The following is an 18,679-nucleotide window of genomic DNA, read 5'->3' on the forward strand; positions in this document are numbered from 1 at the left end:
AAAGGACATCTTCTTTCCTATTCCTACTCATAGGATTTGAGATGCATGTCATCTCATTTCCTATGACTTTCCTATTCCTATAATTTTCCTATCCTATGAACTAAAGGAGGCCTCAACCATATCGTTCCTCTATCGAATACATATCAACCCACTTTAAATGTGAAATCAAACATTGTCAATTATAAGAAAATAACATTGATTTTCTCAAGCATGGCACAAAGTCTTGTTAACACTAAACATTATTAATAGAAGGATGTTGACCTCAGGCTGTCCATGAAGATGCACATCAATGTCAAGCTATTCTCCGATCTTAGCAACTTTGCTAATTTCCTACTTAATGGCACTGGTGTGCTCCTCCTCGGAGTTCATGAACTCTTTTTTTTCAGTGTTAGAAAAAATATAACTACCAACAAAACAGCCAGCCTCTTCTTCCCGACACAAGAGCTACACAAATCTGACAAGAACTAAAACTGTTGCATTGATCAGTAATGGCGGTTACAGCCTAATGGGTTTTTATACATGACTTAAGACAATTGCAATTTCATTTAATTTGAAAAAAGAATCACATATAAAATAATTACTTTTCTATGGACCGCTCAGAATATAATGGCGATAGTCTGATGCTACCACTCGCACGCCGCTTGCCCCGCTCAGAATCTGGACTGGCTGGTAGACTGGTATCTGAATGGTTTTCGCTCCACGCTCGCCATGCACAAATGATATATATATATATATATATATATATATATATATATATATATATGTTTCCATCCTGTAATACATGATGGGTGGTCGATACACTGTTCAGTTTTGACATGTCCAATGTTCATGCAATTGACTCTGGCAAGAAACATATTTGACTTACGGTTTTAACTTTTAATAGAAACGAACACCAAAAATAGAATCGTACGGCTAACTGAATTTTCTTGGCACAAACCACATATTTACGTAGCAATAGAGATTCAGATCCAAGTTGTTGCCTTGAACATAATCTTTGATGGGCCCGCACCTCCTGACCATCTACATCTTGACAGAACTTGTTCATAAGGTGGAAGGCTGCAGCTACTTCTGGAATTGAACACTGAACACCTAATAATTTGTGCAATATGAGTCCAGTATTTTATTGTTTTGTCAGAAGCACAACTTGTGGAATTGCTAAGTTGAACGACTGGCAACATACCTGACTTGTCATTTCAAAATTCTTGTGATCTTGATCGAAAGGGTAGGTACCAACAAACATCGCGTAAAGGAAGGCCCCACATCCACACATTATCTATTGGCATACAAAGACAAATTAGTAGTGCTTCAGCAAATAAAACATAAAATATATAAACCGTTGCGCTTAAATGCTATGCACCACTCATGACAACAAAAGGTGGATGTAAGATTCAGAAAGCAAGTAAAGCTTTTATGGCCTAGCAAAATGAAATAATCAGGCAACATATGGCAGAGTATGCACAACACAGTTTAAAGCACAAAGAGAATGGATTATACCTTGCGACCATATTGATGAGAAATACATGCTAGAGTCCCAACAGTTGATGTTGGTTCGGAATGATGAACCCATGTGGAAGCCCATTAACATACAGTTACAACATATACACTTTTCAGTTAACCTTCGGTAATTATTTTGTTGATAGTGGAACCCAGTCCATTGATTGGATCACAAGGAAAAAAGAAAAATAAATAAATTATTTTCCTGGGTTCATTCTTGCTCACGATAGTCACGATTCTTCAAAACAAACGTTTGCATTCACATGAGAGCTAAACACTAAAACCTTGTGTGTACGCAAATATTTATTTTCTTCTCACGTTCGGCCCAGCTAACCATGTCATACCAATGCATATATCCATGGTGGCAAGAAGAAACGATATTTCATATTAGCAAGGTCATAAATAGACATGCATGTGGTGTCCTTCAACATCTTTAGCCATGTTTCCATCAGAACAGGAAATAGAAACATCACCTCTGACAGAAACAAGATAGTCCAGGGTTGCCATTTGGGTCGAGTGTTTTTTTGGAAGAGGCGTAGTTCACCGTCAGATAAAAAGCATCCTTATGCACATACACTATGTTAGGAAACTTTGTATTCAACGCAGTTAATTTTTTTCACCATCATAGATTTCACCTGTAGCAATATATAACCGAGTGTGCCTGGGGAAACAAGAGCTTTCTTCAATATAAAGCGAATCTACGTACTCATCCATCTAGGAGCTCTATACTTGTTAAAATTATCGTGTATGCATCCTTGCTAATGTGGCTTTCTCTCCTTGGTTGATAGCGAGAACTACGCTCTACGTCTACGTACGTGTCGGCGTCACCGATGCCCACTATGCATGTGAAAACCTAGTACGCTGCGCACTTGAGACGAGGAAGAGTCCAAATGCTGGTTGCACATGCATATAACATTATTATAAAGGCTATCCACAGTACTACGACGACTCATATCGGCCTTTCTTGACCACTTTCACCGATTAGAAAACATAATCGTGGGCTGTCGGCTGGAAAGAAAGGTCGGATGATCTCAACCGAAGGACCGATGGAAGCATGCATACACGGCTAAGGAAACGGAACCGATCGACGCCAGACTGAGACCAGCACATACATATGCTTATCTCGGCGCCTCCGGATCACGCATCGTGTCACGGCGTCACCTCGCACCGCTGGCCGGCCCGGCCTTCTTTCGCGCTCGGTGCGCCTGCTTTTGCGCGAGCCCGCTCTCAAAGGCGTCTGAATCTCAGACGATGAACGATGTACTGGTAGAAGCTCGTCCGAAAGCGCATTTCGCCCTTGTTTCTCTGTCCCACAGCCGGCTTTTGGGTTCATCGGGTGACAAAGAGAAGATAGGGCTCCTTTCTTTTGGCGACGAGAAGCCGTCGAGCCGAAGGGGGGCATTGGAATTTGGAATGGAAAGGGGTGAAAGTGATGAGACTTGTGACGGGGATGCATGGTGGTTGGTGTTTGCCGAGACACGAAGCAGCTAGGTGAACAGGGATTGGTCCGAGGAAATTAAGAGCATCTACACCCGCAACCTGTAAATCCTGCGGTCGGGCGCATCCGCGAACACTCACCGTCACCTCTTAATTTTTCACTTTCACAGCTATGTCTCTCATTTTATCCTTATACGGAGTGCCGGACCACTGACCGGACGTCCGAACACACCTCATACTCATCCCATATTTGAGGGGAATTTAATGAGTGCCGGACAACCCAGGCATTTAAAGAGGCTATGAAGGGTTCGATTGGGTCAACTTTTTCCTTCACTCTCCTGTCCGCCTGCCCGGTCAATATGAGAAGTCCGATTATAGATGCTCTAAGAGCATCTTCAACATCCGCCCAATGCACTGCGTGCTAAAAACTAGTTTGCAGCGCGTCCATCACCTGGTTTGGCGCGGCGGGAAGCGCTGGCTCCAGCAGCCGCGCTAAAATGCAGCCCGCGCGTAGCTCCAGCAGTGCGTAAAAATACAGCGCACGCGACTTGCCGGCGCATGCCATATGTTGCATTTTGGACACAAAAATGAATTTCAAACATCACAAAACAAAGGCATGGCACAATAATTTCACACAAACAAGTTGATAACTAAAGGTTCATCCAACCAAGTTCAAAATGCAAACCAATTTCATGACACAAACGAAAGACACATCAACAATCAAGCCTCGTCCTCGTCTTCATCCTCATCTTCCTCCGATTCATCCGACTCCTCCGAAGACGGCTTCGAGGAGCCGGAGCCGTCCGCCGCCTTATTTTTCTTCGCGGATGCCTTGTCCTTCTTCGGCCGTGCTGCATTTGGGAGCTTCGAGAAGGGGGGGGGGGCACGTGGCTGCACGGCAGGCGCCGGCGCGATGCCACCCGCCGCCGAGGTCATCCGTGGTGGCATGAAGAGGCTGCGCGCAATGCCGGTGCTCGGAGGAGTTCCGGCGGAGGCGAAGCCAAAGCTCCCCGCGCTAGTGTTTGCGGCGGCGGTGGAGGGGTCGCGGCTGTAGAAAGGGGTGAAGGGGGTGCTGGCGCGGGTGTCCATCAGATCAATTCACCGACGGCGGCGCGTGCGGGACGAAGGTGGCGCGGTGGAGAGAGTGCGGCGCGAGCGCTCGATTGTGCCGCGCTGGAAGCAGGCGCACCAAATACACAGCGCGTGATGACGATTCAGACCGTGCGCCCAACTCTATATACCGTGCGTGCGGTTATTACGTGTCCGTTGAAGCCTCTCTACCAATTGCACGCGCGTTAAAAATGCAAATTTACGGCACGACGCTTATTTAGCGCGGCTGTTGGAGATGTTCTGATAGGGCGAGGGAGTCGATCGAGCTGTGTGGGATCGAGATTCCAGGACTGGCCAGTGTGGGAGGTGCGGAAGAATCTCTAATCAATGCATAGAAAGGGATGATCAGAAAGAGCTTGGTGCGCTGGTGTGTTAGGATCATCGGTGCAAGTACAAGCATACCCAGGAAAGAGGTCCAACAGGTGTTGCAGAAAAACCGTGCATTTCACATCACTACAATTTATGATTGATTCACAGGCGCGTTGGATGATCAACTAGAAGAAATTTGGGGTGGGCGTGGCTGGGTTTTGGTGCGCAATCTGTTCTTTTAAACGAATCCACAAGGACGTTCGGCTTAATAAAATTAATAAATCAACCTTTCAAAGAAAATGTGATCCTCTCTGCTCATAATCAGACTATACCTAGATTCTTTCTCCTCCCATAACTTAAGTCTTCTATTTAATCTTCATTAAAAACGTAAAAGGTGAATGTCTTCTAAATGTAAGTAGATAACTAAAGTAAGACCAATTTTGAATATATTTATCGATAACAAAAATATTCACTTTTGAGATGAGATTGACATTAAACTCTTTGGAAGCATGACATGTGTTTTATGAGGTTTCGTTGTGGGTCGAGTCCTGCGTGTGAGATATGTGTAAGGAGGTTTGTGGCATCCTCTTTCATTGTGTTTCTGTGCTCTCAAATTTAATCACTTAGATTGAATTAAGCCACATACAATATCTGGAGGATTGCCACAATCATTTTTTTGTTCCAATACAAAAATTTGTTCCCAAATCACATTGCCTGTTTGAAAGTGCTGCACCTTTAGTGTTGCGTGCCAGCTTTCAGGGAGAAGCCGCACCTCGTTAACAGCCAAAACGTCTTACATTAAGAAACAGAGGTAGTATATCACCACTATCATTACTCAATATTGAAATTCAGACTTAAAATGTGTACTTACTAAATTATTAGCTGCAACTAGCAGCACTTAACATTGCAGTTCAGACTTAGCAGTAGTAGTACTCAAGAGCAGATCATAGACTGCAAAAAAAAAAAAGACTGCATCCATTTGAAACCAAAAAATAATTCAGAGTACACAATCATTCAAGTACTAAAAAAATGTGCATAGTATATTTAAAAAATGTTCACAATGTATTAAAAAGGCACCGCCATATATTTAAAAATATTTTATCTCATATTAATAAATTTTTATTGGGTATTTTATGAATGTTCATCGTGTACTAAGAAAATGCTTGCTGCGTATTTTAAAAGTGTTCAATGTGTATTAGAAAAGGTTCTTCGCGCATTAAAAAATATATTCAGAATGTATTTAGAAATATTCGTTGTTTATTAAAAATAGTTCATCTTGTATATAAAAATAGATATTGTGTTTTAGAAAAATTAAACTTTTTTTGGAAAATGTTCATCATGTATAAAAAGTATATTAATCGTGTATATGAATATGTTTACCATGTATTAACAAAATTTTTGTCATGTACTAAAATATATATTCAGTGTATTTATTGTTCAATCGTATGAACATTTCTTCAAATCGTGTGAGCATTTTGTAAAATGGCATGAACAGTTTTAGAAAACAATTTTTTTTGCGGGGGGTTTTAGAAAACAATTTATACGCACATTAGTATTTTTTGTATATAGATAGAGATCTCACACACATCGCTATATAGTTCTTCTTTACGAAAATGATCTGGATCTATCTATTTAAAAGTTCATCAAAAGTATAAAGCACCGCAAACATAAAGAAAATTACACTGAGGTCTCTGGGCCACCGAACGACCATTGTCGCTGCCATAGCAAGCCGCTGCGCTCTAAAGACCAGCTGCCTGGAGCCAGTCATTGAACCCTTAAACCGATTTGAAAAACCCGACACGAAATCTCGTTGTTGCTTATGCACGAAGAGAATCAGAATCCAGAAGACCGCTCGAAGATGAAGAACTAAAGCGTGCTTATCTAGAAAGCCGCCAAACTAAAGCATGCTAGTGATTTTGACTCATGTCATAAGCTAGTACAGGTCTACTACCCCGAAATATGTCAAAGGTGGTCGACCAACATGGTTGACGATTTCAAAATACAAATCTCCATAGCCTGATTTTTTTTTTCAAAATTTCACGTGAACACACATATAGATATATATACCACGTGTATGCAAAATTACATAACACTATACTTCCACGCGTGGCGTACACAAAAAAAGACAAATACATATTTCCAAAATGGGCCGGCCTTTTTTGTTCTTGGGCCGGATTTCTTTCTGCACAGCCTACAAATCACGATTCTTTTAAAAAATAAATTCTTACATGGTGGTGCGGAACACATATTTTTTTCCACGGTTTTTTTTTTTGAATATTTTCGGAACTTTTAAAAGGGCCTTTTGATTTTTCGAAGAAACCCATCCTCCGTGGTGGGCGTCCGGCAAAAGTGCGCACTCTCTCGTAACATAGGCAGGGCATATTACGGCGCTTAATGAGCGAGCGATGACGCGATAATGCTCGCAATTAGCGGGGAGACAGGCTACATCTGCCATCCTCAACCTTGAGCTGGCCACCCCTTTCATCACTGAAGCAGCCTGTGCTGTATTGCTAGTAGTACAAGCTAGCCGTGACGCTTGCACAGACCACGGCCTGATTGTTGACGTGGTTTCCCCTCCTAGCTACGACGCTATGAGATGAGAGAATCCTCGACTAACTTTTGTGTAGCCGAGTCGAGTCAGCCAGTGGGCGTGCGCCCTAGACAGCCCTGTACGGGGCTGATTCGGATAGCGCTCGCTTATCCGATCCGATCCCAAGGCACAGGTGACGATTGACGATCCGGCCCCCACGCCACGCATGGGCATGACAGGATCGGCCACTTTGCTGAGTCGGAACGACCAGCTTCATACCGGCCGCCCGCTCGCTTTTTCTCTTCTAGATCGTCTCGCCTTTGCCCGTGCGCATCATCTGGACTGGACTGGTCGTCCTTTTGTCTTGGGTTCATACGCAGATCACCGTCGCGCCGAGTCAGCGGCAAGACCGCTCGTCCGGGGTCGACGCCGATGCTTATCATGCGGAGCAAGTGATAGAATCGCAGCAGCGCATCACTCCTTAAACCGGCGGCAATGACGACCACGAATTCCATTGTTTCATACCAAATTCATACGGATTACCACTGCAAATGTACTTGGTATATACTACTCCTTCTGTCCCATAATATAAGAACGTTTTTGACACTACACTAATGTCAAAAACGTTCTTATATTATGGGACGGAAGGAGTACTATGCTTGTTCGGCCTGTCGTGGCACTGTCTATGTTGTAACACAAACTAAACCCTATTTCTTGCATTTTCTTAATTACCTCACCCGTCCTAACATGTAAGATCATAATGTAGAAATGCATGCTTTAGCCAATGCAACATAAAGATCGATTGGATGAAAGAGAACAAGCAATAGGCTCCGATATAATGTAAAAGTACATTATCTAACCGATGCAACCAAAAGACCAATCTGATGGAAGAGACTAAGCAATACAATACATAAGACCATCTTGATCTTACATAAATAAGCAATCTTTTGTTTCTTGTTAAAGAAAAAACTAGAAAGGCCAAGAAAGAGAAGCTAGCAAACGGGATGCGTCCTCTCGCGACGTTGTTCAAGTTGAAAACGTCTCACCCGGTGCGACCCAAGGCCAGCTCTGCTGACAAGCAAGTGCCGGGCAGCTGATTTTGACGGCGACCAAAACGAAGGAATCCTTCGTCATACCACCAACGGCACCTCTTAATAAAATCTTAAACACGGATAAGCACGAGGTTATCTTCTTTCCTAGTCGTTTGTTTATATTATATTATATCCAGGCGTGATCGAAAGGATATCTTGACTCCTTTGTTCCCTCGCCTCTCAAAGTTGATGATGCACCAACCTTTCCATCCATCACCGCCGCACCAATCCATCGCCTCGACGGCCCAAAGCAATGCTTGTTTTGTTTAGTTCGCGAGTGCGTGCCAGCCTCGCCCCTCCCGCATATTTCACGTTTGTTTAATTTGGCATTTTGGATTCGCGTTCAGGTCTCAGTCCGTTGACAAAACCTACAGGCTAATCGTGCCGTGCATCACCTCTCATCCCATATTTTATAAAAGTCAGAAACATGTGCTCCTTCCCGGTCACAACGCAGACATTTCATCCTTTCTCGATGTATTCCTCACTAAACAACTGTGATGCACGCCCATGTTGTATTATTAAAACTATCATTTCAGTGGGAAACCTGCAAATTTGAAAGGAATCACTCACTGATACTAGTACCAAACAACGGTTGAACAAAGAAGATTCTCCATTGGAGAAGAGAAGGTCTGTGCAAGTTTTGCACCTGCACCCTCACCGCCTCTTACAAACCGGCTTCCAGAACTCCACTGCACCCACTTGCTACTGTGCCAACGCCACTAACCCTAGCGACAGGTTTCACACGGAACCACACAAATTTCACAACGGCATGGCGGCGTAATCGCCTCCAGCTGATCAAGGTTTCTTCGAGCCACGCATTACGCGCCATTCATCTCATCTTGATGCTCTGTTCCTCACGTCGCTCAACACATCAAGCAACTAATCACTCGTGAGAAGTGAGAACGATCACTTGTCGCTTCGCCGCTTCAGCTCACCAGCTGCTGGACGGCGCCGGTGGCGAGCCACGGCTGGGCTGGGAGGGTCAGCTGGACGGGAGCCTGCACCGGCGGGGGCGGCACCAGAGCCATGGCCATGGACGCTGCCGCGGCCTCGCCTCTCTTTCTCCTCTTCGACGACCCGGGCGCGCTGCAGGAGGGAGATGAAGAGTCGGGGCTCGCCGGCTGGGGAGACGGACGCTTCTGGCCCGCGGCTGCGGCGGCGGCGGCGATCTCGGAGCCGATGCGGAGCGGGAAGTTGAGGAGCGCGCGGGAGCCGCGCATGCGGTAGGCGGCGCGGTCGTAGGCCACCGCGGCGTCCTCGGCGCTGTCGAAGGTGCCGAGCCACACGCGCGCGCCGTTCTTGGCCGGGTCCCGGATCTCCGCCGCGAACTTGCCCCACGGCCGCTGCCTCACGCCTCGGAAGTGCTTCCCCCTCGACGCCGCCGCCGCGACCTCGGCCTCCTCCTCCGCCCACGGCGCGTCCGGCCCGGGCGCCGGCGGCGCGAGGAAGCTGCCGAGGCAGGAGCCGTCGTAGGAGGCGGGGGAGGGCATGGGCTCGGGCTTGACGGCCGCGAAGGAGCCGTCGGGGAGCCAGCCGCAGGAAAAGGCGTCGCGGAGGGCGCCGTAGACGACCATGTCGTCGGCGTCGTTGGGCCGGAACGGGAGCGACCCGCTCCACTGGTCCGCCACCAGGCTGCCGAAGCTCGCGCTCCGGCAGTAGGCCGGCCGCGCCGGCTCCTCCAGGAGCTGCTGCCGGATGCTGTCCAGCGCCGCCGCCGCCGCCGCCGCCTCGGACGCCGGATTAAGCAGCAGCATCTTGTCCTGTGTGGTCGCGTCTGGTCGTAGGATGATCTGAGTTCGCTCTTGGGATTCGCCGAGCGTTTGTCAGTGGATTTTGTGGAGGGGCTGGTTTCGGTCTCCCGGTTTATATACAGAGAGCGCGGAAGGGCGTCACGTGCTTCTAGCTTCGCCGAACGTTCCTGCGTTAGCCCCACGTGATTCCATTGTTTTTCTTATCGTTTTGGAAGGTAATGATGATGAATTGATGATGATGGTGTAGTGAATTAGTGGAGCACTCAAACTAACATAAGTATCAACGATTTTGCTCAGCACTCCTTCATGTTTTTTGTTAGGTCCCTTTTAAAAACCACTAAGCATGGATGATCAAATTAAATGCAGATCATGTGTTGACCTGGCTCTGCTGGCCAAACAGGCATGGCGTCTCCTTGATAATCCCGACTCATTGTGTGCTACTATTCTAAGGGCCAAGTATTACCCTGATGGTGATTTGCTGAACTCCAAGCCAAAACATGGTGCTTCCTTCACCTGGCAAAGCATTATGGCAGGCGTTACTACTCTCAAGCTTGGTTATATTTGGCGAGTGAGGGATGGACATAATATCAATATTTGGGAAGATGGATGGATGCCAAATTGTGCCACTAGGCAGATTATGACCCCTAAGGGGGGACATTTGTTATCAAAAGTGGTTGGTTTGATTGACCCGGCCTTCAACAATTGGAATGAGGACCTGATTAGACAAATTATGTGGCCCATTGACGCACAACGGATTCTTTCAATCCCAATTTCGCAACATAATATGACAGATTTTATTGCATGGAGTTATACGAAAAATGGTATGTTCTCGGTACGGTCTGCTTATCATGTGAAGTGGAATTATCAGTGTGGGAGTAAAGTAAAACATTCCAACGGGATGGGGCGAACGACACCTAACCCTATATGGTGTCAGATATGGAAGTTATCTTGTCTGGCAAAAGTCAAAATCTTTTTATGACGGACATTACATATGGCACCCTCCCATGTCGGGCAACACTCACTATTAGACACATGAAGGTCTTGCCTCTTTGTCCTTCCTGCTCTCGGGGTGTTGAAGATATGAAACACATGCTTTTCCTATGTACAAGAGCAAAGAAGATTTGGAAAAGGCTAGGGATGGATATGATTATTGATAAATCTTGTGAGATTGATCGTGCTGAAGAAAATCTAGCTAATATAGCAAATGTACGAGAAATGGGGTGCCAAAATGTACGAGAAATGATAGCTATCTCGGCTTGGTATCTATGATGGAAAAGACGGAAATTAGTGCACAAGGAATTAACTCAGAATGTGACTCAGATATCAATGGGGATCATGGCTCTCACATATAATTTTGTAAATGCGTCATCTTCAAAGGCTTCCATGAAAAAGGAAGGGGTTGGCACTGTCCTCCTAGGGGCTTCGTGAAACTAAATGTTGACATCTCCTTTGACCATGACATGCTGAAGGGTACGATGGGGGCGATCTTGAGAGACGACAAAGGTAGGTTTACTGCAAAAGGAAATGGAAAGATCGACTACTGCACGGATGCTCCGATGGCAGAAGCATTAGCTCTCAAATTTGGCCTAACATTAGCATAAAGGGCGGGATGTAACCGCCTAATCATCAATTTGGAGATGATTGAGACCATGCAGGACGGAGGACGGTCAGCGGGTGCGGCGACGGTGATTTTCGATGACTGTTATCACTATGCATGCGATTTTATTATGACTAGATTCGAACATTGTAATAGAGAGACAAATAAAGTAGCTGTAACGCCCTCGATGCGGCTATAGCTCCCACGTGTCGAGGCACGACTTAGAGACATAACCGCATTGAAAGCAATGTCGCAAGTCAGGCAATCATTACAACATCCCATGTAATACATAATAAAAGGGGGAGATAACATAGTTGGCTTACACTCGCCACGTCACATCAGAGTACATAAATAACATCCATCAAACAATCACTCATGGCCCGACTACGACGCCAAAATGGAAAAGAACCCAACATGCGACAAGGCCCTGAATCAAACCCCAACTAGGCACCACTACTGATCATCGGGAAAGGAAACATAATAACGCTGAGAGTCCTCGTCGAACTCCTACTTGAGCTCGTACTCGTCACCTGGAGCGGAATCACCTGGACCTGCATCTGGAGTTTTAGTATCTGTGAGCCACAGGGACTCAGCAATCTCGCACCCTCGCGATCAAGACTATTTAAGCTTATAGGAATGGATAAGGCAAGTATAAGTGGAGCTGCAGCAAGCGACTAGCATATGTGGTGGCTAACTTATCCGCAAAAGAGAGCGAGAAGAGGAGGCAAGGCGCGATCGAGAATCTAGAAGAGCAACCTGCGCAAGCATAACTCCAACACCGTGTCCACTTCCCGGACTCCGCCGAGAAGAGGCCATCACGGCAACACACTCAGTTGATTCATTTTAATTAATTAAGGTTTAAGTTATCTACAACCGGGCATTAACAAATTCCCATCTGCCCATAACCGCGGGCACGGCTTTCGAAAGTTCAATCCCTGCAGGGGGTTCCAACTTAGCCCATGATAAGCTCTCACGGTCAACGAAGGAATAGACCTCCACCCGAGACACACCGATCAGACTCGGTAACCCGGTACAACAAGACGATTCGACAGGTTAAAACAAGACCGGCAACACCGCCCGAATGTGCCGACAAATCCCGATAGGAGCTGCACATATCTCTTTCTCAGGGCACACTCAGATGAGCAAGACGACGGGTAGGCCAGCCCAGAGTTGCCCCTGGTAGCCCCGGACATCGCTCGGTTGGACCAACACTCAGAGGAGCACTGGCCCGGGGGGGGGTGTTAAAATAAGATGACCCTTGAGTCTGCAGAACCCAAGGGAAAGAAAAGGCTAGGTGGCAAATGGTAAAACCAAGGTTGGGCATTGCTGGACAAGCTTTAATCAAGGCGAAATATCAAGGGGTTCCCATTATAACCCAACCGCGTAAGGAACGCAAAAATCCGGGAACATAACACCGATATGACGGAAACTATGGCGGCAAGAGTGGAACAAAACACTAGGCGAGAGGCCGAGCCTTCCACCCTTTACCAAGTATATAGATGCATTAAGATAACATGGCAATATAATGATATCCCCAACAAGTAAATAAATGATGTTCCAACAAGGAACGGCTCCAATCTTCACCTGCAACTAGCAACGCTATAAGAAGGGCTGAGCAAAGCGGTAACATAGCCAATCAACGGTTTGCTAGGACAAGGTGGGTTAGAGGTTTGACATGGCAATTGGGAGGCTGACAAGCAAAAGGTAGGCATCGTAGCATTGGCAAAGCAAGAGCGAGCAAACTAGCATAGCAAAGATAGTAGTGATTTCGAGGGTATGATCATCTTGCCTGCACAGTTGTCAGAGTTGACTGGATCCTCACAAGCAAACTCAACGGGCTCCTAGGTAGCGAACTCGTCTCCCAGCTCTACCCAACAAGACAAACAAGCAACAAGGATACAATCAACCACGTGCAAGATCAAGCAATATGATGAAATGATGATATGCTATGCGGGATGCGATGCGGGATGCAAAATGCAAGATATAACAGGAAATGCATGAACCTGGCCTCAACTTGGAATTCCAAGGGTGCCACTGGATAGAGGGGATGAAATCGCTTGAAAATGATATAAAGATCATTGGAATCGGAGTTACGGTTTGGAAATGGCAAGCGTTTTAAGATATGACACCGGTCTGCGATTTACAGCAAATAGGCATGTAAATGCAACGAAATGAACATGCTACAGCCACCAAACATGACAACAAAATATATGGCAGGGATGCCCACAAGATGCTTAACAAAAGACTAGCACTGAGCCGCGTCCAAATCATCCATTAAGAGGTTCAAACAAGCATGGCAAAAACGCAAATGCAAAACAGATTCCAGACTTAGTGAAATTAACACTTGTCTGAAATTTCAGATCACGATGCTCTCTTCGGAGCAGCAAAGCAACATGATACGTGACCTGAACATGACAAGTAAGAATATGGCATGGAGCTACTCAACAAGCTTAACAAAAGTCCCAAAGTGACCTGGGGTCAAAAGGGATCACAAAATATATTAACGGGCACACGAACATAGCTAAAACACAATCAGTTTTCAGACTTAGTGAAAACTGAGACATGCTGAAATATAACCCACGAAGGCATGTAAACGAGCTCGATGCACTCACCATGGTGCAAGTCACAGCAAGGCAAGCATTCATCCATTAAGAAGGCACAAAATACAAGCTAGACATGGCAAGAACAATGGCATAGCATGCACGGATCAACTACAACAACGCCGGCAAAATCGCAAACGAGTTGACGATCTGCCCAGATTCACCACGAAGCAAAAGTAGAGCTCGATTGAGTCAACCTAGAGCACTCCACATATGTAAACAAAGACATGGATAGATAGAGAATAACATAAATATCAAAACTCCCTTAATGATCATCCTCAAAAGAGGCACGAATCACTAGGAAACAAGCTGGACATATAGCATCATGAACTAAAATATCCCAGACTTAGTGAAAATCACTAAGTCCCTGAAATCAGCAATCTCAGGTACCTCTCTTCGCAAGCTTGCACAAGACAACACACACATCCTAAAAATGCATGGGTGGCACCTCTGGAAATAAGACAAAATGCTTAACAATTAATCCCAAAGGGGCACAGGCATATCATGCACGAATTAAACATGGCAAAAATGACAAAAGTGCATGATGAACTAACGGATCTGCAATTTAACTCATGAAGCCTCCTTCTAACAACATTTTGGGCAACAAGATGACCTCAAATGCAAATGATGCAATGGAATTAAATGATGTACATGTCGAGACGAAGATTTTGATATAACATACGCCCAAAACGAAGCTACGGTTGCAAAGTTACGGAACCTCGAACAGGGCAACTTGGATCAAAATTTTCAGGACTTGGAAAAAAAATCGGGGGTTAGGGTTTACTGTTCACGCGACCGGATTTGGATCGGGCGAGGCTCTCAGAGCCCGAGGATCGCCGGGGCCTCGCCGGCGTTGAGGCCCGTGGTGGCCGGCGACGAGGGAGGAGGCGGTGGCCGGCGACGTGAGGAGGAGGCGGTGGCCGGGGGCGACGGCGCCCGGGCGGCGGACGGCGGCGGGGAGCGGCCGGGCGGCGGGCGGCGAGGTGCCCGCGGCGGCGGCGACCTCCGGCTGGGGCGGCGGCGGCGGCCGGCCGGGAAGAAGACGGCAGCGGGGCGCGGGACAAGGCGCGGCGGCGGATCGGGCCGCGGGGGCCCCGCACGGGCCTCGCGGGCCCGCGGGCGGCGGCGAACTGGGGACCGGGCGGCGGCCACTAGGAGGCCGACACGTGGCGGCGGACGGGGAGGCCGGACATGTCCGTCGGCGGCAGTTGTGTCCGGCGGCGGCGGGAGGAGTTGGATCTCTTTTTTTTTCGGAGGAGGACGGGGAGGAATCTGAGATCCGAATGGGGGTGTTTAAATAGGCATAAGTGGAGCTAGGAGAGTCCAAATGAGGTGCGGTTTTCGGCCACGCGATCGTGATCGAACGCTCTAGGACATGGAGCAGAGTTTGGTGGGTTTTGGGCCAAATTTGGGGGATGTTGGGCTGCAACACACACGAGGCCTTTTCGGTCCCTCGGTTAACCGTTGGAGCATCAAACGAAGTCCAATTGATACGAAACTTGACAGGCGGTCTACCGGTAGTAAACCAAGGCCGCATGGCAAGTCTCGGTCCAATCCGGAAATGTTTAATCCCCACACACGAAAGAAAGTTAGAAATGACCACCGGAGGAGAAGGAAGCGCCGGAATGCAAAACGGACAACGGGGAAAATGTTCGAATGCATGAGACGAACACGTATGCGAATGCAATGCACATGATGACATGATATGAGATGCATGAAAACAAAAACAACACACGGAGACAGAACCCGAACCCGAGGAAATAAATATAACTTAACGCCGGAAACGGCAAGAGTTGGAGTACAAATAGGGAAAGTTACATCTGGGGCGTTACAGTAGCACATGAACTTGCTAGATTAGCTAGATTTTCTTCGACTACCCCTTATTGAAATTGTAATGATCCTCACAAACGATGTACTGGTTATTTCTAATGAATAAAGTTTCGCTTTAACTCAAAAAAAAATGCAGATCATGTGTTAGTGAAGCATGCATGGCCGCCTCTCTGCTTCATGCATTCGTTCATTCCATGTTCTGGGAGATAACAATGGATAATTTTGTGCTTGCAGGACTCACACATGACTAACAAATTAATAATCATAAAGATAATGAGCTAACATAGGACATTGCATGACACTAAGCAATAATATATGTAGATTAAACTATTGCTTTGATGTGTCAGCGGACGTTTGGTATTTCTGATTTGATAGAGGGCGTTGGAGATGCCCTTAATTGCCCGTGGCAACGCAGCGGTACTACGCTAGTCCTGCAATGATATTTGTTAATGAATAAAGAGTGACATTTTATGCAAAAAAAACCGCATACACACTATCGCCATCCAGCATGCGCCGTACGTTTGTGTTCGTTCGCGCCTGTGCATATGTAAAGGTTCTGTAAACAAGATAACATAAAGTTTGTTTCGTAGGTGTAGCAGCATATGCTGCCGTTCTCGCCAGGGCACGTGGTGCATTTCACCAAGCGCCCCTAGCGCTTGACCTCGTCGCCGAACCTATGTACCAGCTCGTCCTCGCCAACCAAAAAGTATTCCAACCTCATTTGATTCATGTCAGAGACATATACTCCTACAAGATACTTTGTCGTGCACAGTCACGTATGGAGCAAGTTGACGAGAAAGGGATGGGTGCATTTGGCGGTTCATTCGGCGTCAAGGCTCCACGGCACCACTCTAGAAGAAAAAGCCATAGCCATGATGGAGAGTAATGATGTTGTTGTTGGGATGGGACTCCCTTGGAAGAGACAGGTGAAACTTCAGGGTGGTTTCCTCTGTCCACGTGCAACAATGGGCTCACTATTTTATTGTGCAAGGAAGGAAAATCTAGTGATGCACTGATGCTCCATTGTTCCATTCAGAAGATACAAACTAATCCTACACTTCATCATCTAGAGGATCTGTGGAGAGGCTGAGGCTTCCAGCTGCAAATCAACCTCCAAGTAGACGACGAAATCTCCATGCAGTGTTGGAGGCATCTCTAGCAGCCGTGCTACCAAGTTCCCAGTCTACTCTCGAGTAGGTCGAAATCCAAAATGCTCTTGTGGCTCTGTCGTGCCGCAGAGTGCAGACACGATGGTGCGAGGATTTCAATCGAACAGGACGTGCTGTCTGCCCGTGTCTGGAACGGACTACCGGCTTCGGCTTGCGCCTGAGCCAACTTTTCCGAGGTGCACCCAACCTGTCGCTCGATCCGATCAGCATCAACGACTTGCGGAAGAGACGACCAGAGAAGTGGCGTGTCACTTTCCATCCGGCTTAGACTTCCGAAATGAATCCTCACGTGTTGTGCTGACCGTTCGGGACGGGGATGAGAGTGTTCATGCAGCAGCGGGTGCAAGTTGCGGCGTCTCACGCCTTCCAGGATGCTTCCCCGCGACAGAAACCACTGATCCCATTCCCATGTTGGCATGGCTGACTGAGTGACAGAGAAGGGAGGAGGTTTTGGCCCGGATGGAGGGCGGTCGCCATCGGTTCGAAAAATCCGTGCCCATTCAAGCCTTTGACGTAAGGCCAACTTTATCGCGCGACCCTATCCTGTCCGGTCTCGTCCGTTTGGGATAAAACGGATAAAGGAGGCGGCCCAGCGCGCTACGGTCTGGATCCATCTTGTTTGTTTTGTGTCCGGACCGATCCATTTCGAACGCAAACTTGCGCCGGGTTTGGGTCGCGGCGGACATTAAACGGACGCGCGCTCGTCCGCGTCGGAGCCGAGTGGCAGGCGGCCACCTACCTCCCACCCGCCCACATCAATGCGCACGAGCAGGCGGCCCCACCTGTCATCCGCACGTCGAACGGTCGCCGTCCTTCTTTAAGTGGGAAGCGTGGACGGGTCGCCGTCCACACTGTCCCACGCCACCCAGCGGCCTCCTCGAAACCCGACAGCGGCGACCACGTCCCAAACCCTAGCCAAGAACTCGCCGACCGGCCGCCCGCAGCCATGGGGCTATGGAACTACGGCCGCAAAGGCAGGCACGACCGCGAGGCTGGCTCCTCGTCGGGACGCCGCCGCGGCTCGGTGAAGAAGGAGGAGACGCCGTCGCCATCGCCACCACGCCGGGCCCCCGCGCCGCCCGCGTTCTCCATCGCGCCCACGTTCGCCGGCGCGCGCGACCGGCATTACGTCCATGTGTCAGTGTGCCGCCGTTATTGGGAGACGAGGACGCCGCTCCCCTGGAGCGACGCCCATCTTCCCAGTAACTGGCATCTGTCCGCCGACCAGGTCCCGATCCCGCCGGTCCCGACGAGCGGCCATGCGCGCGAAGAGGAGATCGAGCGCCGCCGCCGCCTCCTCCCCGACGACCTCTTCTACGACCCCAGGTACGCCCCCGACTCCGCGCTGTGGGACACCTGGTTTCGTGACGAGCACGACACCAGGCGCGCGTCCTTCTTCGCCGGCACCTCGACGGGGCCGCGGCGGCCACGACAGGGGCGCGCCCAGGAGCGCGGGCGTAGGCGGGTGCGCGGCGTCACGCCCACGCCGCCGCCATCGTCGTCTCCATCGCCCCCTCCACCTCCTCGCATGGCAGCGGAGGAGAAGGCCCGTCTCCTCAAGCGTGTCATGGACGACTCCATGTACACGCACGACGAGCGGCAGTGGGACGGCCTGGAGGAGGCCATGGCCCTCTCTGCCGCCGGGGACGTCGCCTTCCCGGACCTCCAGATGGTGGCCGTGGAGGACGAGAGGAGGGAGGACCCGCCGGCCGCGTTCCAGCAACTGCTGGGCCAGGGGTGGCGCTGGTTCTGCACTGCTCC

General features: G+C 48.4%; 1 protein-coding gene across 1 annotated transcript; it reads right to left on the bottom strand.

The window, feature by feature from the left end:
• Positions 1-8,428: 8,428 nt before the first annotated feature.
• Positions 8,429-9,817, bottom strand: LOC125512240 (ethylene-responsive transcription factor 1-like). Its single transcript, XM_048677334.1, has one exon. It carries the CDS (start codon positions 9,723-9,725, stop codon positions 8,898-8,900), a length of 828 nt encoding a protein of 275 aa, XP_048533291.1. The 5' UTR covers positions 9,726-9,817; the 3' UTR covers positions 8,429-8,897.
• Positions 9,818-18,679: the final 8,862 nt, after the last annotated feature.

Source organism: Triticum urartu, chromosome 6 (genome assembly GCF_003073215.2).
Source record: "Triticum urartu cultivar G1812 chromosome 6, Tu2.1, whole genome shotgun sequence".
NCBI lineage: Eukaryota > Viridiplantae > Streptophyta > Magnoliopsida > Poales > Poaceae > Triticum > Triticum urartu.